Source organism: Gadus chalcogrammus, chromosome 9, assembly GCF_026213295.1.
Source record: "Gadus chalcogrammus isolate NIFS_2021 chromosome 9, NIFS_Gcha_1.0, whole genome shotgun sequence".
Classification (NCBI taxonomy): domain Eukaryota; kingdom Metazoa; phylum Chordata; class Actinopteri; order Gadiformes; family Gadidae; genus Gadus; species Gadus chalcogrammus.
In genome coordinates, this window is record NC_079420.1 from 12010375 (window position 1) to 12037918 (window position 27544).

The 27544-nt window shown below is 51.9% G+C and overlaps 3 protein-coding genes across 3 annotated transcripts; 2 read left to right on the top strand and 1 right to left on the bottom strand.

The window, feature by feature from the left end:
• Nucleotides 1-774: 774 nt before the first annotated feature.
• immp2l (inner mitochondrial membrane peptidase subunit 2) lies at nucleotides 775-3397 on the bottom strand. The gene is made up of 6 exons (XM_056599013.1): nucleotides 2782-3397; nucleotides 2449-2602; nucleotides 1943-2046; nucleotides 1765-1830; nucleotides 1507-1609; nucleotides 775-1343 (listed from the first exon to the last, which is right to left on the bottom strand). The coding sequence occupies exons 2-6, from the start codon at nucleotides 2575-2577 to the stop codon at nucleotides 1203-1205; spliced, it is 543 nt and encodes a 180-aa protein (XP_056454988.1). The 5' UTR covers nucleotides 2578-2602; nucleotides 2782-3397; the 3' UTR covers nucleotides 775-1202.
• Nucleotides 2486-7091, top strand: znf277 (zinc finger protein 277). Its single transcript, XM_056599012.1, has 12 exons — nucleotides 2486-3122; nucleotides 3308-3530; nucleotides 3790-3878; nucleotides 4051-4133; nucleotides 4386-4477; nucleotides 4660-4770; nucleotides 5058-5190; nucleotides 5493-5560; nucleotides 5728-5824; nucleotides 5903-5945; nucleotides 6241-6415; nucleotides 6571-7091. Exons 1-12 carry the CDS (start codon nucleotides 3095-3097, stop codon nucleotides 6806-6808), a joined length of 1380 nt encoding a protein of 459 aa, XP_056454987.1. The 5' UTR covers nucleotides 2486-3094; the 3' UTR covers nucleotides 6809-7091.
• A 1242-nt stretch (nucleotides 7092-8333) lies between these two features.
• itga11b (integrin, alpha 11b) lies at nucleotides 8334-27393 on the top strand. The gene is made up of 30 exons (XM_056599440.1): nucleotides 8334-8504; nucleotides 10092-10203; nucleotides 12546-12649; nucleotides 12899-12990; nucleotides 13496-13610; nucleotides 14211-14338; nucleotides 15084-15232; nucleotides 17524-17668; nucleotides 17923-18088; nucleotides 18751-18821; nucleotides 19682-19826; nucleotides 19895-20043; nucleotides 20949-21092; nucleotides 21456-21659; nucleotides 21971-22101; nucleotides 22346-22518; nucleotides 22720-22856; nucleotides 22933-23043; nucleotides 23509-23594; nucleotides 23760-24033; nucleotides 24125-24217; nucleotides 24306-24382; nucleotides 24487-24570; nucleotides 25169-25250; nucleotides 25509-25622; nucleotides 25828-25911; nucleotides 26057-26167; nucleotides 26381-26479; nucleotides 26675-26788; nucleotides 27046-27393. The coding sequence occupies exons 1-30, from the start codon at nucleotides 8459-8461 to the stop codon at nucleotides 27136-27138; spliced, it is 3633 nt and encodes a 1210-aa protein (XP_056455415.1). The 5' UTR covers nucleotides 8334-8458; the 3' UTR covers nucleotides 27139-27393.
• Nucleotides 27394-27544: the final 151 nt, after the last annotated feature.

Consider the following 27544-nt stretch of genomic DNA (forward strand, 5'->3'; position numbering starts at 1 on the left):
TGGGAAGGTCCATGCAAGTGACTGGAGCAGTCTACAGTATTGAGAAGAGCTGTGTAATAATCCATAATAATGTAAGGTTTAGAAGTTAAATATTTGAAAGTTGTAGAATACATTTAATTAATATAATTTATATTGGAGTTAATTTGCTAGAAATATACTTACAATGTTTAGTCAGTTAATCATTTACATATTTGTTACACAATTATTACTTGCATATTTACATGTTTACATATTTAACACAGTCAGGATATTCTGTTGAATCTGCCTCTCTGATTCCCTCACGTTTACCTCAGTCTAAATTCTAGCTTCTGATTGGTTAGTTCAGTCACGTGATGGGTCCGAACAAGGAAGTGTTTGAAAATAGATTAACGGCGATATTATTTTTACCGCGCGATAAAAGTTTCGATAACGGCCCACCACTAATATTTATACAATATTGCGGTTGCGGGCGGGTTTGGGTCAAAGTCTGAAATCACTAATTCTCAATCAACGACCACCAGGCGGCGGCGTTCCACCCGCCTAACCGAATAGTTTTTTCCCTATATGGTATCCGTAGTTGTTTACACCGCCAAAAACTCTTATAGATCTCCGATGAAGACATGGCTAACCATCTTATATATTTCAAATGTGTAACTGTTTAAACGACCTCCCCAGACATGTAGAGACCATGGGTTCAATTACTGTTCTAGTGAGGTCTCTGAATGACAGTTTCAGAGGGGTCTCTCTAAATTACTGTTCAGCAGCCATGCAGCAGTAATAGAACAAGAGAATGGATTTGTTTTTCTGTAAACGTTTGTTCATTTCTGAAACTCATTCAACTTTCATATTCATTATTGAATTGCAACATCCTACTTAATAGTATTCATCTCAGCTTCTCATAAAATAGAATATGATGCTTGAATAAAATATTGTATTTAAATCCATTAGATAAATCACAGACCGTATTATGGGAATTAACAAGTAAGTAACAAAGCCAGTGATTGAAAATGGTTGCCGTGGTTACAAGTGGCCCGCCCCATGTAAAATCAGGTGTACTGCTGGCATCTTGCTGTGTTCGGTCCGGTCCTCCGGGTAACCATAGACAGCGTGTGGATGGGTTCAGGGTAACGTCCCATAACAGACAGGATGTTGGGGCCCTCCCCCCCGACAGTAAGTCCAGCTGTTCAGTTCGACCACAATATCCTCTTCATCAGTCGTCCTCCTCAGAACTCCTCCTCTTCCTCCGCAGCGTGGGAGCTAAGCAGGGGGCCGCGGTCCTCAGGAAGGGACCGCTGGATCCGCTGCCACCGATTGGGCGGCCAGATGATGTGAGAGGCGTGGCCATGGAGCAGACCCACTGACACCTGTAAGAGACGCATGGACAGACTGACAGTCAGACAGACAGAACCACAGACACCTGAAGGAGACACACGAACAGACAGATCAGTCAGACCGACAGACACCTGCAGGAGACGCACGGACAGACCAGTCAGACAGACAGTCAGGCCGACAAACAGACAGACGCACCGGTCCGAAGCTGTTGCTGTCCAGGCTGTGTCCATGGTGGTCGCCCTCGATCCACAGGTGGCCTTCAGGGATGCGCAGGTAGCGGTTTTTATATCCCAGTGTTCTACACACACACACACACACACACACACACACACACACACACACACACACACACACACACACACAGTTAAGGGTACAGGTATGATGAGGAGGAGTAGGGTATGATGAGGGTACGATGATGATGCGGGTATGATTCAGGGTTTTTGGGGGTCTGACCTGATGAAGTCTCCCTCCAGGGCGACCACCCTTTTGATGATTTTCTGCTGGGGGTTCTTAGGAGACCTGTCACAGACATCAGGTCAGTGGAAGGGCGTATAGGAACCAACCTGGGTAGAACCAGGGGAACTAACTAGGTAGAACCAGGTGAACTAACTCGGTAGAACCAGGTACTCACACGACGGAGACGATGTCACCGCGGTGTACCTCGTAGTTTCGCACGCGCCAGCGGTTCAACAAGACGACGTCACACGCAGACACGCCCTCTGGGTTCAGGAAGGGCTACACACACGCATAAATCAAAATCCCCAAAGAAAAAAATTGTGAAAGGTGGTGAATGCTGATTAAATGTTTACTACTGCTTTCATGCAAAGCGACGTTCAGGGAACGGGTCGGGCTACCTGCTCAGAAACGCATGTAACCAGGGTCGAACCCAACACATACTGCTGGGATTCAAGACCTCAGCCTCCACTCTACACTATCCATTACCCGGAGGGAGAGGGCGAGGGTGACGTGGAGTAAGAGGGTGAAGTGGAGTAAAAGGTCGTGATGGAGCAGGAGTGTGAGGTGGAGTGGAAGAGTGGGTGGAGCCGACACACTGATTAGTTCCCGAAGTGGTTTCTGACAGCTTTAACATCCCCCTTCATAAACCAACACCCATTCGGTGGAGGAGAGCCCTCTGACCTGCATGGAGGTGCCCTCCACCCGGGCCACGTAGGCCACGCGGTCCAGAACCGTGACGGTGACTGGGACCGCCACGAAGAACCCGCCGACGAACGCCCGCAGGTACCGCCGGCCCGCCTGCTGCGCCATCTGCTGGTCACGGACCGGAACAGTACTGTTGGTTCAAATCATACGTTCTTTCTGCAAAAGGTAAACCGTAGTTGCATCGTTTAATAGTATTCGTTTGAATGCTGATTAAAGAGGATATTTAATGAGGTATCTATCGACTTCGTCCTCTCCGAAGCCGGCCGATGTCCTTTAATGTACGAAACCAGCGTGCTGTTGTTGACCTACTAGAGACTTCCGGGGTGTAACCGTCACTGCGGCCGTCTCTCCCGGGTCCTAGAGCCGTCCCCGGGTCCTAGGGTCGCCTCATTTAGTGACCTTAGTAATGCAACCTGAATGCAACACACCACGTCGTCTGAACCGATTTGAAATCTAGAATTCAAAGGTTTGATCTTGCTAATAGATGAGTGAACCGATCCCAGATAAGAGCTGGCCGCCGGACTCTAGCGCCACGTATCGGTCTCCTGAGAACTACACCAAGTGATACCTTCATGGCTTCCGATTGGCTCATTTTCTGTTGTTTTGTCCACGTGACCAGAAGATGGCGACTTGCACCGCTAATGAAGAAGGTATTGTAACGTCTCTACCTTTAACTTCAGGTTTATACCTTTAACTTCACGTTTATACCCGTTCTAGTATCTAACTATATATATGCATAATGTAGTTGGACGTGAAGGTATATTGTCTTGCCAGTAACCATTGTATCGATAAGGGTCAGGGTTGTATCGATAACACTAACGTGTCTCCCCTGCAGCCGGACATGAGGACAGCATCCTGGAGGCTCTGAGCTTTCCGGAGGAGGAGCCGCCCGGGGGTCTGGCGGTCGGCACCGACCAGGGCCCCGGGGCCGAGGCGTTGGTCTGCCCGCTGTGTCCGCAGACCTCCCCGCTTTCGGAGGCGGAGCGTGTGCTGAAGCACCTCCTTCTGGATCACAAGCTGGTGGTGGCGGACGTCAAGCTGATCGCCGACCTGCCCAGGTAGGACCAGGATACTGTCACCTTACCGAGCCCCCCATGTGACCATACTGTCACCCTGCCGAGCCCCACATGTGACCAAACTGTCACCCTGATGGTCAAGCGGTTAGGGTATTTGGTTCAAACCCCTACTTGAGTAAGACCCCCCCGCCTGCATCACTGTCAGTCTCTTTGGATCAAAGCGGCTGATGTATGACTGAAGTACATAGGAGAGGGTCGTATGTTCTGTCGGTGTAGGGTGTGACCTGAGGTGTGTCCTCAGGTACATGTCGTACTGGAAGGGCCGGTTCCTGGACCAGCCCCTCACAGAGTACTGCAGCGTCATCAAGACCAACTCCGAGGGTCCAGTCGGTAAGACAGACCTACCTCATCACCGCCTCACTTTAGTAGACCTACCTCACAGCCTCACTAGTGCAGACCTACCTCACAAACTCACTATATAGTGTTGTGTTACTGTGATGATATATGGAGGGATATGCTAATATTATAAATCCCCTGACTGATGATGGGCGTGTGTTCGTAGAGAAACAAGAGTTCTACTTCCTGTTGTGTGATGTACTTCCTGAGGACCGACTGCTGAGGGAGCAGCTTCAGCAGAGGAGACTGGTGAGTCATCCATCCCATAATTCACCTGTTTTCTACAATGCCGAGCAGACCGGGCAAGGCACTAAAAAACAAATACAGGCAGTCTACATGCAGGCCCTCAGCCCTACCTAGTGTGTGTGTGTGTGTGTGTGTGTGTGTGTGTGTGTGTGTGTGTGTGTGTGTGTGTGTGTGTGTGTGTGTGTGTGTGTGTGTGTGTGTGTGTGTGTGTGTGTGTGTGTGTGTGTGTGTGTGTGTGTGTGTGTGTGTGTGTAGGAGGAGACTCTGGACCAGCAGCAGAGGGAGCGGGATGATACAAGTTTCCAGCGTGTGTGTATGTTCTGCAGCGAGGAGTTCAGCGGGAACAGGTACACACACACACACACACACACACACACACACACACACACACACACACACACACACACACACACACACACACACACACACACACACACACACACACAGAGAGAGAGATATTAGGTAGGGGTGACCTACACAGGGTTTCATGGTTGTGATGTCACGCTGGGTGCGTCTGATTGGTCCGCAGGGCGTCTCTGCTGAACCACATGGCCAGGGAGCATGCCTTCAGCGTGGGGCTCCCCGACAACATTGTTTACTGCACCCAGTTCCTGGACCACCTCCAGATGAAGCTGGACAGGTGAGGATATAGAGGAGACCTGTCTGTCCCTGCCACCTGTCTGTCTCTGCCACATGTCTGTAGATATATGTCTCTTCTGTCCTACTGTCAGTAACACCTGTCTTACTGTCTGGGTTCCTCAGCCTCTATTGTCTGTATGTAGCACTTGTCTTATTGTCTGTAGCACCTCTCTCCCTTTCTGGTTCCAGTCTCCAGTGTCTGTATCACCTGTCTTACTGTCTGGTTCCAGTCCCAGTGTCTGTATTGCCTGTCTTACTGCCTGGTTCCTGTCTTACTGTCTGGTTCAGCCTCCAGTGTCTGTACTGTGAGAAGCCATTCCGGGACAAGACGACGCTGAAGGACCACATGAGGAAGAAGTCCCACCGCCGGATCAACGCCAAGAACCACGAGTACGACCGCTTCTACGTCATCAACTATCTGGTAGGGGCCCTCACAGCACCTAGGGGCCCTCAAAGAACCTAGTGGCCCTCACAGGTCCTCACAGCACCTTAGGGGCCCTCACAGCCCCTAGGGGCCCTTTGAGAAATTGGGGCCCTCACAGAACCTAGGGGACCTGACAGAACCTAGGGCCCTTCACAGCCCCTAGGACCAGTAACCCTAATCGTGTGTGTGTGTGTGTGTGTGTGTGTGTGTGTGTGTGTGTGTGTGTGTGTGTGTGTGTGTGTGTGTGTGTGTGTGTGTGTGTGTGTGTGTGTGTGTGTGTGTGTGTGTGTGTCCTGCAGGAGATGGGGAGGAGCTGGGAGGAGGTGCAGTCTGAGGACGACCGAGACATGGTGGACCCCGCTGATGAGTAGGTGGCCTCCACAAGTCTCTATAACGATGGATCTATAATACACCCCATGGCGACCACCCATCTGGGGTTATTCAGAAAGGGAACGCTAGATTAAAATAACCCTAATATCACAATACCATGGTTCTGAACAAGCGATTTAAGAACCAAACTTGTTTGTGTTGCAGCGACTGGTCTGACTGGCGGGCCCACCCAGTCAGGGCCGTCTGCCTGTTCTGTGAGCAGCAGGCAGAAAGCATGGACAGGATGTACTCACACATGGAGGTACATGCACGCACTCTGTCTGTCTCTGTCTCTGTCTCTCTCGTGTGATGTGGGACTAAGCGTGTCTCTGTGTCTCAGGACGCCCATGGCTTCCATCTCCGCCAGCTGAAGACCCGGCTCGGTAGGTTCTCACCTCCCACATGACATCATCATCATAACCTCCCAGCTCTCTCACCAACTCTAACCTCCCAGAAGATCATCACAACGAGATCATCACAACGTCTGGTCGTCAGATCATTACATTCATCATCTTCTGCAATCTGCTTAGTTGAGAAATGTTGGTTCAGTTCAGTAGCGCTCTTAACTGTTCAGTAACGCTCTTTATTAATCTGTACTGCTCTTTACTGTTCAGTGGTCGTTACTGTTCTGTGGGCTTTACTGCTCCGTGTTCTTTATTGTTCCGTGGTTCTCCTCAGGCCTCCGGTTCTACCAGCAGGTGAAGCTTGTGAACTATATCCGGAGGGAGCTGCACCAGTGCCGTTGCTATGGTTGCCAGGAGAAGTTTGGCTCAAAAGAAGAGGTCCTCCAACACATCATGGCAGCCGGTCATGTTATGCAGCTTCCAGCGCTGTCCGTGTGGGACCAGCCCCAGTAAGATCCGATCCACTCACCGCCACGGCTTAGCTCGCTATGCTTTAGTTCGCTATGCTAAAGCTAACAGCTGATCTGCTTTAGCTAGCTGTGTGAGTGCGTGTGCGTGTGTATCTGTATCTGTATCTGTGTCTGATGGTGTTTCTGTGTATCAGGTACTTTTTCCCCACCTATGAAAACGACGGGCTGCTCTGTGTGCTGGTGGACAGCGAGGAGGAGGAGGAGGGGGCGGGGCCAGCAGAGGGGGCGGGGACAGCAGAAGGGGTGGAGCAGAGGGACGTCCCGGTCATTGCTGAGGACCTGTCAGACCTGAAGGCCCTGAGAGACTCCAGCGTCCTGAATCAGCTGCTGAGGAACCCCCAGCCCCCCCTACCCAGAACCAGATGGTCCTAACCAGACCCCAGGGGTCCTACCCAGACCCCCTGGTGGGCTCAACAATGGAGGGTCAAAGACATTTGGAGGGGTATATAGTTAGGGGAGTGGCAAGTGTTCAGTGGGTCATGAAGTCGGTCCAACGCCTCAGTCAACACGGCCCAAGTAACGTGTGTGGGAGTTGGGTGGGTGGGTGGTTGGGTGCGTGCGCAAAGTATGGGTGTATTTACCTCATGATTGTGCAGAGCTGAAGGTTAGCCTGCAGTTGTGTGTTTGTCCATGAAGCAATAAACAGGCCTCAACACCAATGCTGCATCTGTTTGGCCTGCTGCTAATTTTAAGAGCTGATGACATAGGGAACCGCCCACTATGACATAGGGAACCGCCCACTATGACATAGGGAACCGCCCACTATGACATCGGGAACCACCCACTATGACATAGGGAACCACCCACTATGACATGGGGAACCACCCAATATGACTTAGGGAACCACCCACTATTTAGTTGGGAACCACCCAATATGACATAGGGAACCACCCACTATGACGTAGGGAACCGCCCACTATGACTTAGGGAACCGCCCAGTATCACATAGGGAACCTCCGACTATAGACATAAGGAACCACGCACTGACAGTAGGGAACCGCCCACTATGTTGTAGGAACCGCCCACTATGACGTAAGGAACAGCCCACTATGACATGGGGAACCGCCCACTATGGCATGGGGAACCGCCCACTATGAAGTAGGGAGGCCAGAGACTCTGGGTGAGGGTGAGGCCAGAGGCTCTGTCCTCTGGGTCCACTGTGGTCAGTGGGGATCAGCGTGACCACAGCTCTGCAGGGGGAGTCGACGCCATCTTGGACAGCTGGAGGGGGTGTGTACAGGTGGGTGTGATCTGTACAGGTGGGTGTGGTCTGTACAGGTGGGTTGGGTCTTTACAGATTGGTGTGGTCTGTTCAGGTGGTTGTGGCCTGACAGGTAGGTGTAGTCTTGGGTTGGTTGTAGGGTGAGTGTGTGATAGGATTGTGTAGCTGATATCAGGTGCCGCCTGCGTCCATTTGGTTAATAACTTAAATGTAAAAACCAGTGACGGAGACATGTCTGTGTTTATTTATTTACTTGTGTTGCTTTGGGTCGCCTCTGGGGGGCGCCGGCAGCCCGTCTAGTTTAGGCTTACAGGTAAAGTTCGATCGCTGTAGGAAAGAACACGGCATAATTTGGCATTAGATAATTGTACTTTAATGTAAAGTATGGTTACTAGTGTGTGTGTGTGTGTGTGTGGGTGTGGGTGTTTGTGTTTGTGTTTATATATATGATATATATGTGTATTTATTTATTTGTAACAATACTTTATATTAAAGTATAATTATTAGTATTGTTGTAGTGTTTGTTGACTCCTCCCTCTCAATCAGTCTTCAAACAAACTCAGTTTACCGCAAATAAATCCCAACTCACACACACACACACACACACACACACACACACACACACACACACACACACACACACACACACACACACACACACACACACGCACCCACCCATTCAGAACACCCACTCTATCACATAGTCTAATTCACACTCATACACACTCTTTCATGCACACACATATACCAGATACACTTCCATTCACACAGATCGCACTCTCTACAAACACTCCGCAGGCATGGACTACTCCTTTCTCACCATGTGGATCTGCAGCCTGCTGCCAGGTAGGAAGAATATTGTGGTAGTATGGTAGTATTGTGGTAGTAGAAGTAGTGGTAGTGATACTGGTAGTAGTAGTAGTAGTAGAATAAATAGGATTTGTGTAGTAGTAGTAATGGTATTAGTTATAGTAGTAGTAGTAGTTATCGTAGTATTAGTAATAGTTATGGTAGTATTAATATTACAAGTAGTTATACTAGTAGTAGTTATAATAGTAGTTGTAGTAGTATTTAGTGGTAGTTATGGTAATTTAGTAGTGGTAGTAGTTATGGTGATGAAGAAGTAGTAGTTATTTTAATGTAGTAGTATTAGTAGTAATGGTATTAGTTATAATAGTAGTGGTAGTTATAGTAGTGATGATGAGTAGTCCAGGTAACAAGCCTTAATGTATTATTATTGTAGTGGAATCCTGCCTTCATAATTCAGAACATCTCTTTGTACAATGTATCGCTAAACTGTTTAGTATAATCAATATTGGTGCAACTTTGGAATTGAATTATATTGAGTTGAGAGGAAGAGATACAGATGGTTATTCTCTCTCTCTCTCTCTCTCTCTCTCTCTCTCTCTCTCTCTCTCTCTCTCTCTCTCTCTCTCTCTCTCTCTCTCTCTCTCTCTCTCTCTCTCTCCCTCTCTCTGAACCAGCATTAGCCCATAACGGTCTGAGAGTGTTTTCCTTGATGATGGGATAGGGGTAATGTGAAACAAACCCGTTTAGTGATGTTTATCTGGCTTCATAACTCGTCCCTCGAGGGAAGGAGGCAGGAGAGGAGGATAGGGAGGGAGAGGAGGATAGGGAGGGAGAGGAGGATAGGGATGGAAGGAGAGGAGGACAGGGAGGGAGAGGTTTACTTATAGTGACCCAGTCACGGCTTGGTGTCAGCCAATCAGAAGCCAGCACAGTCCACCTGTTTCATTCTAGCCTCACCTCAACGTGGTGCAGGAGAGATGTCCGGGTCACAGGGGACAGAACCCTGTCTGTAGAGAGAGATGTCCGGGTCACAGGGGACAGAACCCTGTCTGTAGAGAGAGAGATGTCCGGGTCACAGGGGACAGAACCCTGTCTGTAGAGAGAGATGTCCGGGTCACAGGGGACAGAACCCTGTCTGTAGAGAGAGATGTCCGGGTCACAGGGGACAGAACCCTGTCTGTAGAGGGAGATGTCCGGGTCACAGGGGACAGAACCCTGTCTGTAGAGAGAGATGTCCGGGTCACAGGGGACAGAACCCTGTCTGTAGAGAGAGAGATGTCCGGGTCACAGGGGACAGAACCCTGTCTGTAGAGAGAGATTCCGGGTCACAGGGGACAGAACCCTGTCTGTAGAGAGAGAGATGTCCGGGTCACAGGGGACAGAACCCTGTCTGTAGAGGGAGAGATGTCCGGGTCACAGGGGACAGAACCCTGTCTGTAGAGAGAGATGTCCGGGTCACAGGGGACAGAACCCGGTGTGTAGAGAAAGATGTCCGGGTCACAGGGGACAGAACCCGGTATGTAGTGACCAGGATAGATGTGATGTGATGTACCTGGCTGGAGCTCTCTGATTGGACAGGTCTGGGGTGTGTTTGCCTAGTAACCCCTCCCCTCTGTGTTGTAGATCTTCCTCTGGCCTTCGTCTTCCACCCGACCCGTGCCGGGCTGCACCGCGGCCCCCCGGGGACGCAGTTCGGATACACGGTCCAGCAGCACATGGCGGGGGGGCGGCCCTGGTACATACCTGTCTGTCTGACTCCCTGTCTGTCTGTCTGAATGACTACCTAACTACCTACCTGTCTTTCTGGCTACCTGTCTGTCTGTCTGTCTGTCTGTCTGTCTGTCTGTCTGTCTGTCTGTCTGTCTGTCTGACTACCTATCAGTCTGCCTGTCTGACTACCTTCCTGTCTGTCTGTCTGTCTGTCTGACTACCTGTCTGTCTGTCCTAGAGGTTCCTAACTATTTGAAGGTAAATATGTGGAAAATATTCTGCTCCCTCCTGAGGCTGACAAGCGTCTGGAAACTATGTGTGTGTGTGTGTGTGTGTGTGTGTGTGTGTGTGTGTGTGTGTGTGTGTGTGTGTGTGTGTGTGTGTGTGTGTGTGTGTGTGTGTGTGTGTGTGTGTGTGTGTGTAATGATGTTTTCACCGGTCTGAACCTTCTTTCACATTCACTCCAGTCTCAGTCCTCCTCCATCGTTAAATCCTACTTGTCTGCATCGCTTCAGGACATGAAGCGTCTGTAGGAACAACAGAGGACTGGTTTTGTTCTCTGCTGCTCACGGGAGGAGCCTCTTCCTCTGGTCTCCTAACCCTAACCCTCAACCTCACCCTCACCCTAACCCTCAACCTCACCCTAACCCTCACCCTCACCCTCACCCTCACCCTCACCCTCACCCTAACCTGACCCTCAACCTCACCCTCACCCTCACCCTCACCCTCACCCTCACCCTCTTTTCCTGGTCCCTAACCATTATCCTCACCCTCACCCTCACCCTAACCCTCCCCCTCTGGTCCCCTAACCCTGACTCGGCGCCTCAGAGGTGCACCGGGCCACTAGAGGAGGGGTTACTCTGTGTGGTCCTTTGGGAATACTGTCGTCTGTTTGTTTCGTCGTTTGGCGAAGCACATTCTGTAAGAACTATTTATAAAACGTCTGATTGTTAAGGCTGGCCACAGTGGGCTAGGCTTGTCAGTTTCATGAAAATCCGCATTTTCTAAAGTACGTACTAGTCGAAATCATCTGGGACATGTTATCACATAGTTTCCTGCCTGGGCTGAGCGGCATTCCAGAGCAGCGCGCCAGAGCGCACAACCCTGTTGTGAGCATCCCAGCATCAGTCTAGCTACGAGGTCGCTCACTACGAGGCCGGGGCCACTGGCGTCTGCCAGTGGCCCCGGCCTCGTAGTGAGCGGCCTCGTAGCGCGACTGATAATAAGAGCCCCAGGGGAACGGACTCCCCATTGGGGACAGACGTGTCTCAAGGAAACTGCTCCTCCCCCCCGGTCCCCAGGAGCCGGGAGACGGCTCCCTCCCCCCTGAGGCCCCTGGTCGTCTCTGACCCCCAGATGCCTGGCTCCCTGCTGAGGGGGGAAGTGATGGCAGACGGGGGCCGGGGCTGGGATGTGGTTAGGAGCTTAGGCTCTTTGATGCGCGCGGAGCAGGGTTAGATGATTGGAGGTACGACGCAATGATGCAGGCTGTGTGGAATGTGGATCCTCTGTGTTCCCAGAAGCTGCTGTCCAGACCGGGCTTTAATGATGTGACAGGAACCATCAGTCCTCTTAATGTGTCTGAAGCCGTCTCTGGCCCCCAGACCTTAACGCTCTCGCTGTTGTTTGTTGGGCGAACCTTCTTACAGCAGGCCCTGCTCAGCAGTAACCACAACACAAATGATGACAGTACAGAACAATGAAGGCTGAGACTCAAAAGCACTTAAAGGTTGTATCAGCGATGTTGGGGGACGTCACTTCTGTTGGTATTTGAAGCGAGATCCCAAACAAACAGATCTCCCCTCCCTTCCGTGATTCGTGCATCCAAAAAAACGACCATGAACACAGCGCAAAACCCCACAACAACCACCCCTTGTCGGTGATTGGTTTGAATACTATTTATTTTGGTTTTGAGTGGTTGGTGGTACCATGTGTTTTTGTGTACGATCTCGGAGCATAGGCTCCTTGAAGTGACGCCTGCTGTTGACAGCCTGCTTATGGGGAGGGCAGCTAGCGGATTCTGAGGGATGATCAGATGAATGTGATCATTTATGTTTCGCCTAGAATTGCTGATACAACCTTTAAATACCAAATAGAATAGTCTGGAGTTCTTGTAAGAGTTAAGGTCAGAGTTAGGGGCTAGAGGTGAGAGTCAGAGGTTAGGGTTAGGGGTTAGAGGTTAGAGTTATGGGTTACAGTTAGGGGTGAGAGTTAGTGGTTGGAGGTTAGAGTTATGGGTTAGAGTCAGAGTTAGGGTCAGAGTTAGGGTTAGAGTTAGGGTTAGAGTTCTGGGAGGTGGGGCTGATACGGTTGGAGCTCTGGGTTAGAGGATGCTGTGGGGCTCTAACGGTGGACTTGTGTGTGCAGGCTGCTGGTTGGAGCGCCGCTGGAGTCCAGCGACGGGCAGCAGACCGGAGACGTGTACCGCTGTCCTCTGGACGTCCGGAAGAACTGCTCCAGACTTCACCTGGGTACCTCTCACAGACACAGTGTGTGTGTGTGTGTGTGTGTGTGTGTGTGTGTGTGTGTGTGTGTGTGGTGTGTGTGTGTGTGGTGTGTGTGTGTGTGTGTGTGTGTGTGTGTGTGTCGGGTCGGGGTCAGGGGTCGGGGTCAGGGTCGGGATATTCTGTAAAGCTCACGTTGACCTCAATGTCCTTTAAGGTGTGGGGAGATGTTGGCGTGATGTCTGGGCTGTTCTTCTGTCTCTCCTCGGGGCTCAGGGCGCGTGTCGCTGCCCGATGTCTCGGAGCGGAAGGAGCACATGAAGCTGGGGCTGTCCCTGACCTCCAACCCCAAGGACCAGAGCTTCGTGGTGAGTAACCATAGCAACCAGCAGCCGTGGTGTGGCGGGGTGCGGGGCGATGGGACGGACGGCCTCTCTGTCCTCAGACCTGCGGGCCCCTCTGGTCTCATGGGGCCCCTCTGGTCTCAGTGTGTGTCTCTATCCTCAGACCTGCGGGCCCCTCTGGTCTCATGGGGCCCCTCTGGTCTCATGGGGCCCCTCTGGTCTCATGGGGCCCCTCTGGTCTCAGTGTGTGTCTCTGTCCTTAGACCTGCGGGCCCCTCTGGTCTCATGGGGCCCCTCTGGTCTCATGGGGCCCCTCTGGTCTCAGTGTGTGTCTCTGTCCTCAGACCTGCGGGCCCCTCTGGTCTCATGGGGCCCCTCTGGTCTCAGTGTGTGTCTCTGTCCTTAGACCTGCGGGCCCCTCTGGTCTCATGGGGCCCCTCTGGTCTCAGTGTGTGTCTCTGTCCTCAGACCTGCGGGCCCCTCTGTCTCATGGGGCCCCTCTGGTCTCAGTGTGTGTCTCTGTCCTCAGACCTGCGGGCCCCTCTGGTCTCATGAGTGCGGCAGCTCCTTCTACAGCACCGGGATGTGCTCTCGCATCGGACGCAACTTCAAGTTCTCCAGCACCATCGCACCCGCACTGCAGAGTAACTACCACCGCCTGGTTATAGGGGTTAACTAGTCTAGAGTAACTACCACCTCCTCTGGTTAAAGGGGTTAACTAGTCTAGAGTAACTACCTCCTCCTCTGGTTAAAGGGGTTAACTAGAGTAACTACCACCTCCTCTGGTTAAAAGGGTTAACTAGTCTAGAGTAACTACCACCTCCTCTGGTTAAAGGGTTAACTAGTCTAGAGTAACTACCACCTCCTCTGGTTAAAGGGGTTAACTAGTCTAGAGTAACTACTACCTCCTCTGGTTAAAGGGGTTAACTAGTCTAAGGTAACTACCACCTCCTCTGGTTAAAGGGTTAACTAGTCTAGAGTAACTACCACCTCCTCTGGATAAAGGGGTTAACTAGTCTAGAGTAACAACCGCCTCCTCTGGTTGAAGGGGCTAACTATTCTAGAGTAACTACCACCTCCTCTGGTTAAAGGGAAACTAACCGGTCTACTATTACACCACCTAGCTTAGCCTAGCTCAGTCTACTATTACACCACCTAGCTTAGCCTAGCTCAGTCTACTATCACACCACCTAGCCTAGCCTAGCTCAGTCTTTATCAGACAGTGAGGTGTGTTTTCTCCCCAGGGTGTGAGACGTTCATGGACATCGTGATCGTCGTGGACGGCTCCAACTCCATCTACCCCTGGTACGAGGTGCAGAACTTCCTCATCAAGATCCTGGAGAAGTTCTACATGGGCCGGGGGCAGACCCAGGTACTAGACTGTTCCCAATGTGTGAGGAGGGTCTTACAGTCAGGGTGGTGGACCCTCAAACATCTGAACTAAGAACGGTCAAATGAAACTTTCAGCCACATCAGAATGAATCTTATACTGCATGTGGCGGTTGGCAGCAGGTCCACACATCCTGTCTGTAAGCAGAGCTTCCTGTTTCTAACTCGACCGAGTCGTCTGTCTTATGAACACCAGCTGCTCCTCGTCCCAGTCTGTCCTCCACACATCTGGTTGAGTCCAGTCCGGGCGGATGATTTATCCACCAGTCCATGCGTTCCATGCTAGTTGACAATAGTATATGATGCTGATCCCAGACAGTGATGTGGGTCACAGCAGGAGTACAGGACAGCGATAAGATGAACACATACCACTGGTGATACGTCAGCAGTGCTACATGCCACATAGCCGGGGCTACCTAGCACCCGTGTGGGTGGTGGACGGCCCGGGCTGGGCTCAGGTGGGGGGGGTATACTAGATGGTGGTCTGTTGTGTGCACTAGGTGGTTGTCTGTTGTGTGTAGGTGTTGTTGTGTTGTGTGTACTAGGTGTTGGTGTGTTGTGTGTACTAGGTGGTGTGTTGTGTGTACTATGTGTTGTTGTGTTGTGTGTACTAGGTGTCGTTGTGTTGTGTGTACTAGGTGGTGTGTTGTGTGTACTAGGTGGTGGTCTGTTGTGTGTACTAGGTGGTCTGTTGTGTGTTCCTAGGTGTTGTTGTGTTGTGTTCCTAGGTGGGGGTGGTGCAGTACGGCTCCCGGGTGGTGCATGAGTTTGCGCTAAGCGACTTCCAGACGGTGGAGGAGGTGGTGGCGGCGGCACGTAGCATCGAGCAGCGAGGAGGAGAGGAGACGCGCACCGCCCTCGGGATCAACAAAGCCCGGTACTGAAGCATTAGAACCCACAGAGCCCTGAAGCCTTAGAACCCACAGAACCCTGAAGCCTTAGAACCCCAGAAGTCCTGAAGCCTTAGAACTCCCAGAGGCCCTGAAGCCTGAGAACCCACAGAGCCCTGAAGCCTTAGAACCCCAGAGGTCCTGAAGCCTTAGAACTCCCAGAGGTCCTGAAGCCTTACCCTGCGTTCACACCAAAAGATGCATTTGCTGCCCGAACGCGTTGACGCCTGAGTTTTGCGGCGCGTCAAATCAAGTTTTGCGGCGCGTCAAAAGTTTTGCGGCGCGTCAAAGGTTTTGCGGCGCGTCAAAAGTTGCAATATTTCAACTCGAGCAGCATTTGACGCGCCGCAAATACGTGAACGCGCCCTTCGCACCGTGCCCGGCAGCGGGCAGGACGGGCATGCTGCGCCGCAAATCAGATTTTGACGTGCCGCAAATCAAGTTTTGCTGCCCGTTTTCTCGGCAGCAAATGCTGCGGCAGCAAAGCAGCAACGCGTCTCTACATTCACTTTGAATGGGATCACGAACGCGCGTCAACTTTTTGCATCTTTTGGTGTGAACGCAGGGTTAGAACCAAAAGAGCCCACAGAGCACAGTACTAAAGCCTTAGAACCTCAGAGGTGCTGAAGTCTTAGAACCCCCAGACTCCTTGCGACGAGACGGGCTGCAACGTTCTAAAACTGGGCAGTTCACACTGCTGTGACGTCAGGTGGTTTCCCTAGCAACTGTGAACGCTCTGGCACAGCTGAGAGCCGCAACAACATCAGCATCAGGCTAAAAAGTAGCCTAACTTAGGTTTGCGATTAGGTTGCTTGAGCTAGCTCCCAGATTTACCCTCCCGGACAAGTAGGTCCGGGGGGTTTAGGTAGGCCTACTTCAGCGGCAGAAACAGGGTCCTACGCCAATCTTTGTAGAGAGATTTCTTTGGGCAAAAACTGTTGTTTTATTTTTATTGATCCCCTTCGAGAATTTGTGTGTAGAGGGGTGGGTCTAGCTATATTCTCGCCTTTCTCCTTTGTAAAGCGTATTGTGGGCCTATTCCTTTGGGCCGATACTGCGGCCATTCCGTGATTCGTTCTGCCGCAGCACTCAAAAGAATTAATTTTGTTCAAATGTTCGTCCAATCCACTCCAATAGTGGTCCTGCATTGAGTTTAAATCCAACTCTAACGAATAAAGTTTTAAGTTTCATAGAATATTTATACATTCCCAGGGCATGTTAAATGAGTGCATGCCCTGCCAGCCGCCACTCGTAACACACTTGTAAAATGCAGTCGTCAATTGATGGAATGGGTTATTTCATACATCATCACAACCAACATTTGGAATTCATCAAATAAGTGACAGATAAATAATGTTGAAATGGCTATCTTTTGGTTGAACACATTTGAACAAAATATTTATGACCCCCAATGTTGACCTGAAGTTGGTGCCACTTATTGGTAGACTATCGGAATGGCGGTAGGCCTACTGAAAGGTGTCTGAATGGGGGCATTCTGGAATGGCCACATGTAACCATAACAACTGTTATAGCTAATGTGTACTGTGGACAGTACGGGACTGGGACGGAGTAAGGCTGTGACGTACAAGTTGTTCTGTGTTGTGTCCTGATTGGCTGAAGAGAAATAGCTCCGTCGTTGTGTTCTAAAACTGGACATGGCGATTTGACATGTTTAATCTCTCGCGACTCCTTGCGACTCATTGCAACGGCATCAGCCGCGCTGCAATGACCAGTTCACACTGCTGCAACTTTTCCCCTGCGACGTTCCAAAACAGTCTCGTTGCAAGTCGTTGCGAGGCAAATCTTTGGTCTGAAATGGGCTCTGGAACCCCCAGAGCCAATACTGAAGCCTTAGAACCCCAGAGGCACTGAAGCCTTAGAACCCCAAGAGCACGGTAGTGAAGGTTGCACGGTGATGAGAGCCGTGAGCAGCCAGCGACGCACGCAGCGACACTGAACACAGAACAGGGGGTCAGGGTTGGGGTCAGGGGTCAAGAGGGTTGGTGTCAGGAGGGTGGGGGTCAGGAGGGTTGGGGTCAAGGGACAGGAGGGTTGGGGTCAGGGGTCAGGAGAGTTGGGGTCAGGGGACAGGAGGGTTGGGGTCAGGGGTCAGGAGGGTTGGGGTCATGGGTTGGGGTCAGGAAGGTCAGGGGTCAGGAGGGTCAGGAGGGTAGGGGTCAGGAGGGTGGGGGTCAGGGGACATGAGGATTGGGGTCAGGAGTGTGGGGTCAGGAGTGTGGGGTCGGGGGTCATGGAGGTCACGGTGTGTGTGTTCCAGACAGGAGGCGTTTGCGCGTGGCGGGCGGCGCGGCGCCAAGAAGGTGATGATCGTCATCACGGACGGAGAGTCACATGACTCCGCCGAGCTGCCACGGGCCGTCGAGCTGAGCAGGAAGGCCAACATCACCACGTACGCCATCGCTGTGAGTCCTCCCACTGTCTGTCTGACTCTCTCTCTGTCTGTCTCTCTCACTCTCTCTCTGTCTGTCTCTCTCTCTCTCCATCTGTCTGTCTGTCTGTCTGTCTGTCTGTCTGTCTGTCTGTCTGTCTGTCTGTCTGTCTGTCTGTCTTTCTCTCTCTCTCTCTCTGTCTGTCTCTCTCTCTCGCCGAGGTTTAGGACCCTGTTGTGATGTTGATGATGATGATGATGATGATGATGATGAGGGGTCCTCCTCAGGTCCTGGGGAGCTACACCCGTCTGGGGATAGACCCCGCATCCTTCTTGAAGGAGATCCGCCTCCTGGCGAGCGACCCTGAGGACCAGCACTTCTTCAAGGTCTCGGACGAGTCGGCGCTGAAGGACATCGTGGAGGCGCTGGGAGAGAGGATGTTCTCCATAGAAGGTGAGCAGTAGCATTAGCCTTAGCATTAGCAAAGTGTCTGTTAGATGTGAGCGTTTGCACGTTGTCTGTTGGCTGTTATGTCAGCTGTCAGCTGTTAGCTTTAGCATTTGCAAGATTTCTGTTAGCATTCAGTTGTTAGCATTAGCGAGGTGGCTGCTAGCTGTAAGCATTAGCAAGGTGTCTGTTAGCTGTTAGTGTTAGTTTTAGCGAGGTGTCTGTTAGCGTTAGCAAGGTGTCTGTGAGCTTTTAGCGTTAGCATTAGCAAGATATCTGTTAGCTTTCAGTTATGAGCATAAGCAAGGTGTCTGTTAGCTGTTAGCATTAGCAAGATGTCTGTAAACATGTTGTTGTTAGCATTAGCGAGGTGTCGCCTAGCTGGTAGCGATAGCTGTGTACATAGCATGGTATCCTGTGACTCAGCAGTCTGGTCTTGTTAATTATGAAGGAATGTTCGCTATCAAAGGGAGAAGCATGAGTATTTAATTGTTATGTCTTGTTGTGTTTTCTTGTTGTGTTGTTGTGTCTGGTTGTGTTGGGTCTTGTTGTGTTGTTGTGTCTTGTTGTGTTGTTGTGTTTGTTTTTTTTTTTTTGTGTTATGTCTTGTTGTGTTGTTGTGTCTTGTTGTTTTCTTGTGTCTTGTTCTGTTTTCCTGCTTGGTTTAGGAACCAACAGTGAGGGGAGGAAGTTTGGACTGCAGATGGCCCAGGCTGGTTTCTCCTCCCACCTTGTCCAGGTAGGGGTTAGACAGTACAGAGATACGTCACTAAGGAGCAGGTAGGGAGGGGTTAGACGGTACAGAGACAGGTCGTTAAGGAGCAGGTAGGGGTTAGACAGTACAGAGACAGATCATCAGGGACCAGATAGGGGTTAGACAGTCTAGAGACAGGTCATTAAAGAGCAGGTAGGGGTTGGATAGTACAGAGACAGGTCTCTAAGGAGCAGGTAGGGGTTGGACAGTACAGAGACAGGTCATTAAGGGCAGGTAGGGGGAGGACAGAACAGAGACAGGTCATTGCAGGGAAGGTCAGGGTTGGAAAGTGAATATAGAGGCAGGTCATTAAGTAGCAGGTAGGGGTTAGACAGTGGCTACACAGGCAGAAACAGAATAAACAGTTCAGAAGTCTTCCCTTCAGCGGGTGGAAACAGAGTGTTTTTCCTGGAGTTATATCACTGCTCTGTTTCATGGAAAAATAGTTTCCTCAGCGGAAAAACAGGTTTAAATGTGACAGAAGGATCTGAGTTGACAGCGTTCCATGAGAGAAGAGAAGGCTCCTCTTACCTCAGTCCTGCTGCCGTCCAACAGCCTGCCGCTGGAGTTATGGATCCTGGCTCCACAGCCACCATTGAAATAAAAGAAAAAAAAAATTAATCATGAGGATCTTCTGACTCTCTGAGCTCGTCTGCACAGAGTCCAGAAGCCTTCAGGACGCGCCTGGCAGCTCTCTGTGTCCCCACTCCAAGGTCTCGGTCTGGAGGAGACATCTGCTCCACGGCTCAACAGGATTACAATGTTTCCATGGAAACGTTGATCAGAAGAATGTGCAGAATGATGTCAACGTATGAGTGGATGAAGGCTGACCTTTGACCCTGCAGGACGGGGTGCTGGTGGGGGCGGTGGGGGCCTACGACTGGAATGGGGCGGTGCTGAAAGAGACCCCCAAAGGGAAGGTCATCCCCCCGCGCTCGTCCTACCTGGAGGAGTTCCCTGAGAGCCTGCAGAACCACGCCGCCTACCTGGGTAAGGGAGGGGGCAGTGGGGGTGGAGGAGGGATACTGTCACTCACACTGACGGCGCTCTGCTCCTAGGTTACGCGGTGGGCTCCATGGTAACGGCCCGGAGGAGGCAGCTGTACGTCGCCGGGGCCCCGAGGTTCAACCACACGGGGAAGGTGATCGTGTTCACCATGAAGAACACCGGGCACCTCAGCATCCTCCACTCGCTGCTGGGACAACAGGTAACCATTGCAACCTCCCCTCCACACTCTGCTGGGACAACAGGTAGCCACAGGAACCTCCCCTCCACACTCTGCTGGGACAACAGGTAACCATAGCAACCTCTCCTCCACACACATCAGAGACAACAGGAAACCATAGCAACCTCTCCTCCAAACGCATCTGCTGGGACAAAGGATTAGACTGAGGCCCTGTTTTCCTTGGCACCAAAAAAATAAGAGTACAAGGCGGAACTTCTTCTTCTTCTGCAGAAAATACAGAAAATACTTTTTAATGTACAGTTAGTAATACAATTTACTTAGAGGGCTGTATTTAAAGCTAAATACAAATCAAATCAAACAAAAACAAATCAGACGGAAATTCTGTGTTGCCCCGCTGGCGGGAGGGCGATGATGTCATCGTTTGCCTATCTGGCGTCCACACAAAACCTAATACCAAAACGCAGGTGGGCTTTTTCTCTTTTTCACCCTGGGTCCTGGTTTCAAAAAAGTCTGTTTGCAGGTACCCAAAACGCCAGATCCGTCTGGACGGTCGGCCCAAACTTACAAGACTTCTGCGTTTTTAAACAAAAATCGTTTCCGTGTGGACAGGGCCTGAGTTTGACTAAACTGGTCTCTTAGCTGCCAGTTTGTCTACTGAATTACATATTAAGTTTGGAACCGTTGATCTTTTTGATGTCCACAGATGATAGGGTTAGATGTAGAGTCCCTGTCAATAGATAGCTGACACTTACTCTCTCCTCCTCCTCTTTCCTTCTCCTCTCCTTCTCCTCTCCTTCTACTCCTCTCCTCCTCTCTCCTTCTCCTCCTCTCCTCCACTACTCTTCTCCTACTCTCCTCCTCTCCTCCTCTATTCTTCTCCTCTTCCTCCCCTCTGTCCTCTCCACCTCTCTCCTCCTCTCCTTCAGATCGGCTCGTACTTCGGCAGTGAGCTGGCGTCGGTGGACCTGGACGGGGACGGAGACACAGACGTCCTCCTGGTGGCCGCGCCCATGTACTACTGCCAGGGCTGGGAGAGAGGCCGCGTGTACATGTGGGCCCTCAGCGCCCAGGTGGGTCTGAGGAGAGGAGGAGCCAGAACCATCAGGACAACCTGATGATCCCCTAGACCAGACTACACCAGACCAGACTAGACCAGACCAGACTAGACTAGCCCTGACTATACTACGCTACACTAGACCAGACTAGACTAGCCCTGACTATACCACGCTAAACTAGACCAGACCAGACTAGACTAGCCCTGACTATACCACGCTACACTGACCAGACTAGAGTAGCCCTGACTATTTCCCATATACTAGACCAGACTAGACTAGCCCTGACTACACCAGACTACACTAGACCAGAACAGACTAGCCCAGACTAGCCCATAGTAACTAGACTAGTCCAACCGGCCCCTCCCCCTGTGGCTGCAGGGAACGTTGGTCCACCAGGGGGTGCTGGAGGGGTCGGAGCACGCCCAGAACGCCCGGCTAGGCTCCGCCCTCGCCCCCATCCCCGACATGAACGGGGACGGCTGGAGCGAGCTGGTGGTGGGCGCGCCACTGGAGGACGACCACCAGGGGGCGGTCTACGTCTTCTACGGAAAGAGAGACCGCATCCAGAAGAAATACAGACAGGTACAGATGGTGGATAGATCTATAGATATACAGATATATCTCTATCTCTATACAGTGATTATATCTCATGATGTAGATAGTGAGTTTAATTACCGTTGTTGGTATTCATCCTTGTTGGGTACTTACTCAGTCTGTCTGCCTACCTGTCTGGGTGTCTGTCTGCCTGCCTACCTCCCTGTCTGTCTGTCGGCCTCCCTGTCTGTCTGTCTGTCTGCCTCCCTGTCTGTCTGTGTCTGTCTGCCTCCCTGTCTGTCTGTGTGTCTGTCTACCTGCCTGTGTGTCTCTCTGTCGGCCCCCCTGTGTCTCTGTAGAGGATCTCGGCGGTCTCCCTGGGGTCCGGTCTGCAGTACCTGGGTCTCAGTCTCCACGGGGTCCTGGACCTGAACGCAGACGGGCTGGTGGACCTGTCTGTGGGGGCGCTGGGGGGCGTGGCCACAATCTGGTTCGTTAACCAATCACCAGTCACCATGTAGGCCGTCACCTCATCAGTGGGAGAGGGAGTTTAGTAATGTGTGTGTGTGTGTGTGTGTGTGTGTGTGTGTGTGTGTGTATGTGCCTGTGTGTGTCTGCGCATGTGTGTGTGTCCCCTTGTGTGTGTACGTGTCCCCGTGCGTATGCCCGTGTGTTTGTGTGTTTGTTTGTGTGTGTGTGTGTGCGTGCCCGTGTGCGTGTGTGTGTGTGAGCAGGTCTCGCAGTGTGCTGCGGATCAGCTCCAGGGTGACCTTTGAACCTGAGAAGGTGAACCTGTTCCATAAGGACTGCCAGCGGGGGGGCAGGGAGGTGAGCTGCATGTCGCTGTCCGTCTGTCTGCTGGCCCGGACCGCCGCCCCCGCCCCCACCCCCACCTCCGCCCCAGTGGGTGAGTCGTCGCCATGGAGATAGCAAGCACATGGCAGCACATGCCAGCTGAACATATAGCTTCACAGTGTGTGTGTGTGTGTGTGTGTGTGTGTGTGTGTGTATTTTTGTGAGTGTGTGTGTGTGTGTGTGTTTGGGTGTGCGTGCTAAATCCACACACACCTGGAGTTAGTCGTCACCTGACCTGTGGCTCCGCCCTCAGGTGTTTGGGTGTCTTTGGGTCTGGACGAGAGGCGGGTCCCCCCCCGGGCAGTTCTGGACCAATCAGAGGACAGGTTGCTGCTGCTCTCCCTCCTTCCTGGACAAGAGCTCTGTCGGCCAATCAGCTTCTCTGTTCAGGTGAGACGACACTACAGCCCAGGTGAAGCCTCTCCCTCCAGGTGAGCTCGTGGTCACACTCTCCCCCCCGCCCCAGGAGACCCCTGACTATGGCCGGCCCATCCTGGTCGTCACGGAGACCGGCCTGCAGACCCCCGACGACGGGACAGTCCTGGACCCCGACTGGCCCTCCGTCCTGAGGACTGAGGTGAGGCCCGACCTTTAAGCTGACCAGCCAATCACAAGCACCTATTAGCGACTTCACAACTAGAGCCTCTCCTCTGTTGCCCGTCCCCTCTCTCCGTAGCTCCTCCCCTTAGTGACATCACCAGAGCTTCCCCTCTGTTGCCCATCCCCTCTCTCCGTAGCTCCTCCCCTTAGTGACATCACCAGCGCTTCCCCTCTGTTGCCCATCCCCTCTCTCTGTAGCTCCTCCCCTTAGTGACATCACTAGAGCTTCCCCTGTGTTGCCCATCCGCTCTCTCCGTAGCTCCTCCCCTTAGTGACATCACTAGAGCGTCTACTCTGTTGCCCCTCCCCTCTCTCTGTAGCTCGTCCCCTTAGTGACATCACTAGAGCCTCTACTCTGTGGCCCCTCCCCTCTCGCCCTAGCTCCTCCCCTTAGTGACATCACTAGAGCCTCTACTATGTGGCCCCTCCCCTCTCTCCCTAGCTCCCCTTCTGGAATGGCTGTGAGCATGAGGAGAGCTGCCGGCCTGACCTGGTCCTCCACGCACACTCAGACCTGCTCACACTCAGGTACACACACACACACACACACACACACACACACACACACACACACACACACACACACACACACACACACACACACACACACACACACACACACACACACACACACACACACACACACACACTCAAACACCAAAACCTGTGATAATAATCCTGTTTCCATGGCAGCCAGTTCTGTGGTGTGAAAGGGCATCCTGCCCTGTGCCGCCAGCAGGGGGCGGGCCCAGAACAGAAAGGGGGGGTCACAGCACAGGGAGGCGGTGTCTCGGGGCGGGGTGGCCCGGCGTCTGGGGCGGAGCGTGCCTCTGTGAGGGTGGTGGAGTCGAGCCGTCGGAGGCTGGTGGTCTACGGCCGTCTGGAGAACCTCGGGGAGAACGCCTTCGGCGCTGCGCTACACCTCCGCCACTCCCCCAACCTGGTCCTCTCCAGCATCCTCGTCAAGGTAACCGTTACCACGACAACCAGGCTGCCCCGGTCTGTACAACGATCTATAGCTCTATCTCTTGATCTAAGAGACTCCTCCCTCCTGCCAGGACCAATCAGATCTCCAGATAGAGTGTCACGCTGAGCTGGCCAATCAGAGGAGCTGTAACATCAGTGCTCCATTCATGAGGTCCAGGGCGCAGGTAGGTCCCGCCCCCATGGTGGTCTTCAGATGTCTGTGCACACAGATGTCCATCTATGGGATGTGGTTTGTCTCCTCTCTCCTCCCAGTTGTCCTTCCACGTGGAGTTTGACTTCAGCCACCTGGGGTTTCTGGACCACATGGAGGTCGTCATAGAAGCCAGCAGGTGAAACCTTTCTTCCTCACCCAATCACCCGCCCCTATTAGTTAAATGAAGAATTACAGACAAGTGTGTGTGCTTGAGTGTGTGTGCTTTTGTCTTTTAAATAGTGAGGGCATTGAGAGGAATCCCGCAGACAACATGAACCATCTCCACCTTCCTCTACAGTACGAAGCAGATCTCCTGTTCACCAGGTAACCCTAGTACCAGGTAACCCTATTACCAGGTAACCAGGTAACCCTGGTACCAGGTAACCCTGCAGACCCGACTCTGTACGCGTCAGGTCAGCTCTGATTGGTCACCGGGGGGAGATTTGTCAGCTCTGATTGGTCCCCAGGGAGAGGTGGGTCAAGTGGCGTTTCAGAAGATATGTCCTCTTGGCTGAAAACTGTAGTTTCAGTTTGTTGTGACCAACCAACCGTTTAAAAGGGACATATTATACCACCAGGTGTGAGTGTGATTAGCCATTACAAGCCTTAAAAATGAATGTGCAGCTTCTGACATGACAGGTGGGCGTGTCCACCTAGATGTATGACGAATAGATGAGAAACGTTTGCTACAGTCCACTGGGTAGGCTGGTAGATTGATCTATCCAGCACACATCTAGGTGGATACTCCCACCTCTGATGTCAGTAGCTGCACATGTCCCCTCTAAGAAAACAATATCAGAAGAACCACGCTACCCATGATGCAATTCAGTCTCGGTCATCCTCTCATGAAGGTTGTGGGTTTGAAGACACCCCCTTGCGTACACACACTCTCTCACAAACACATGCCTGTGATTGTCTCCAGGCACCCTGACTCTCATCAATATGACATCTCTTCCTCACCCCCATCTTCCTCATCCTCCCTGGACACCACCCTGACGTACCAGGTGAGAAGCAGTTCCTCCTGCTCCTCATCTACAGCCTCCTCCTCCCCCTGTTCAACCAGCTCCTCCTCCTCCTCCTCCTCCTCATCTACAGCCTCCTCCTCTCCTGCTCCTCCTGCTCTCTCTGCTCCTCCAGCTCCCCCTGCTCCTCCTCCTGCTCCTCCTGCTGCTCCTCCTGCTCTGTAGGCCAGTGTGTGGGGAGACTGTCGCTCTGTCAGGGGACAGGTCCAGTGTTCTGATTGGCTGAGCTTCTGGTTGCAGGTCCAGAACCTGGCTATGTTTCCCGTGTCGGACCTCCTGCTCGGTCTGGATGTCTGGGCTGTGACTGCGTCTGGCACCCGGCTGCTCAACCTCACCTCCTACAGCACCCTGCCGGTAATACACCCTACTACACCCTCAAATACGCCCTATAGTACATACTATAGTACACAGTATAGGTACCATATACACACACCATATAGACGCTATAAAACACAGTATAGTGATATAGATGATGATGTTAATTTTGAGCTTTTTTATACCAGGGTTGTGTCCTACTGTAATATATTATTAACCAGTGTTGTGTAATACCGGCCGTAAGGCCGGCGGGGGTCAGTGCAGCCTGCCGGCCCACACAGCCCACACCACGGAGAAGGAGGAGGACCTGACACACACCCCACAGCTGGTAACACAAGCACACACATGGACATGGTTCAGAAGGATTGTACTTTTATACATGATTACACGTGTGTGTGTGTGTGTGTGTGTGTGTGTGTGTGTGTGTGTGTGTGTGTGTGTGTGTGTGTGTGTGTGTGTGTGTGTGTGTGCAGAACCGTTCTAACAGCAGGAGTTTGGCTGTGGAGTGCAGGCTGAGTGTCGCGGCCAGGAGCACCGTGCAGGTCAGCATCTCAGGGAGACTGCAGCATCACACGCTGGCCACCGTGAGTCACTTTACATTCCCTCACTTTATATTAGCAGAATGATGGAGGGAGGAGAGAAAATACAGAATGATGGAGGAGAGGAGAGACAGAATGAAGGAGGGCTGAGAGACAGAATGATTGACAGATGAGGGAGGAGAGACAGAATGATGGAGGGATTAGAGAGGAGAGACAGGTTTTGTATTGCCCTGAGACATGTATGACCTCTGTCCTCAGAAGGTGCAGTTCCGATCTCTGGAGATCTTGACGTGTGCAAACCTTCACCTCGACCTGACCAGCAGCAGCTTTCTGCAGGAGGACAGACCGACTAGAGTGGTAACCTACCTGTCTGTCTGCCTACCTAGCTGTCTGTCTGCCTACCGAGCTGTCTGGCTACCTACCTAGCTGTATGTCTGTCTACGTAACTATCTGTCTACCTAACTGTCTGTCTGTCTACCTAACTGTCTGCCTACCCACCTGTCTGTCTGTTTCTCCCTGTCTGTCTCTTGATGACCCCTGTCCTGTGTGCAGGTGGTGTTGGGGCTGAGGAAGGAGCTGCTCTCTGAGCTGCCCGTGCTGGTGGTGCTGGGCAGCGTGCTCGGAGGACTGGTGCTGCTCGCCCTGCTGGTCCTGCTCCTGTGGAGGGTGAGACGCGTCCTCCATTAGGCTGCTCAGGGTCCCGGCTCAGGGGCTAGGCTCAGGGGCCCGGCCATTAGCTAGTGTTGACACCTAGCTTTAAGCGCCCGCTAATGCTTAGAACCAGCTAGAGCTTAGAACCCGCTAATGCTTAGAACCAACTGCCGTTTGGGTTCAGATAGCGTTAAGAACAGCTAGTTTAGAACCAGCTAGCTTTTAGAACAGACAGAACTTCCTGGTTCTGAGGATCTTCTTCTTCTCTCCAGCTGGGTTTTTTCAGGAGGCGGACCCGGAAGGAAGCAGAGGAGGCGGAGGGGCTGGCGTTGACCAACGAGAAGATGGCAGAGAACTTGCTGTAGTCAAGATGTCCTCAAGTCTACAGGTTACCTGCTCTCAGGGCCAGCACTCCCTAACCCTGTCATCCTCTAGATATATATCTATACACATAATGCATACATTTCTATGTTATATATATCGTCTGAATGTTGTTTTTTACATTCTTTGTTGTAGATCGACAAGACTATTCAGAACTTACAGAAAACTGTTCTTTAGACCAAGCCATGGAGGAGCAGGTAGGGGTTAGACAGTACATACCCATGTCATTAAGGAGCAGGTAGGGGTTAGAGTCTAACCCCTACCTGCTCCTTAATGACCTGGGTATGTACTGTCTGACCCCTACCTGCTCTTTCATGACCTGTCTCTGTACTTTCTAACCGTTGGACAGTACAGAGACAGGACATTAAGGAGCCGGTAGGGGTTAGACAG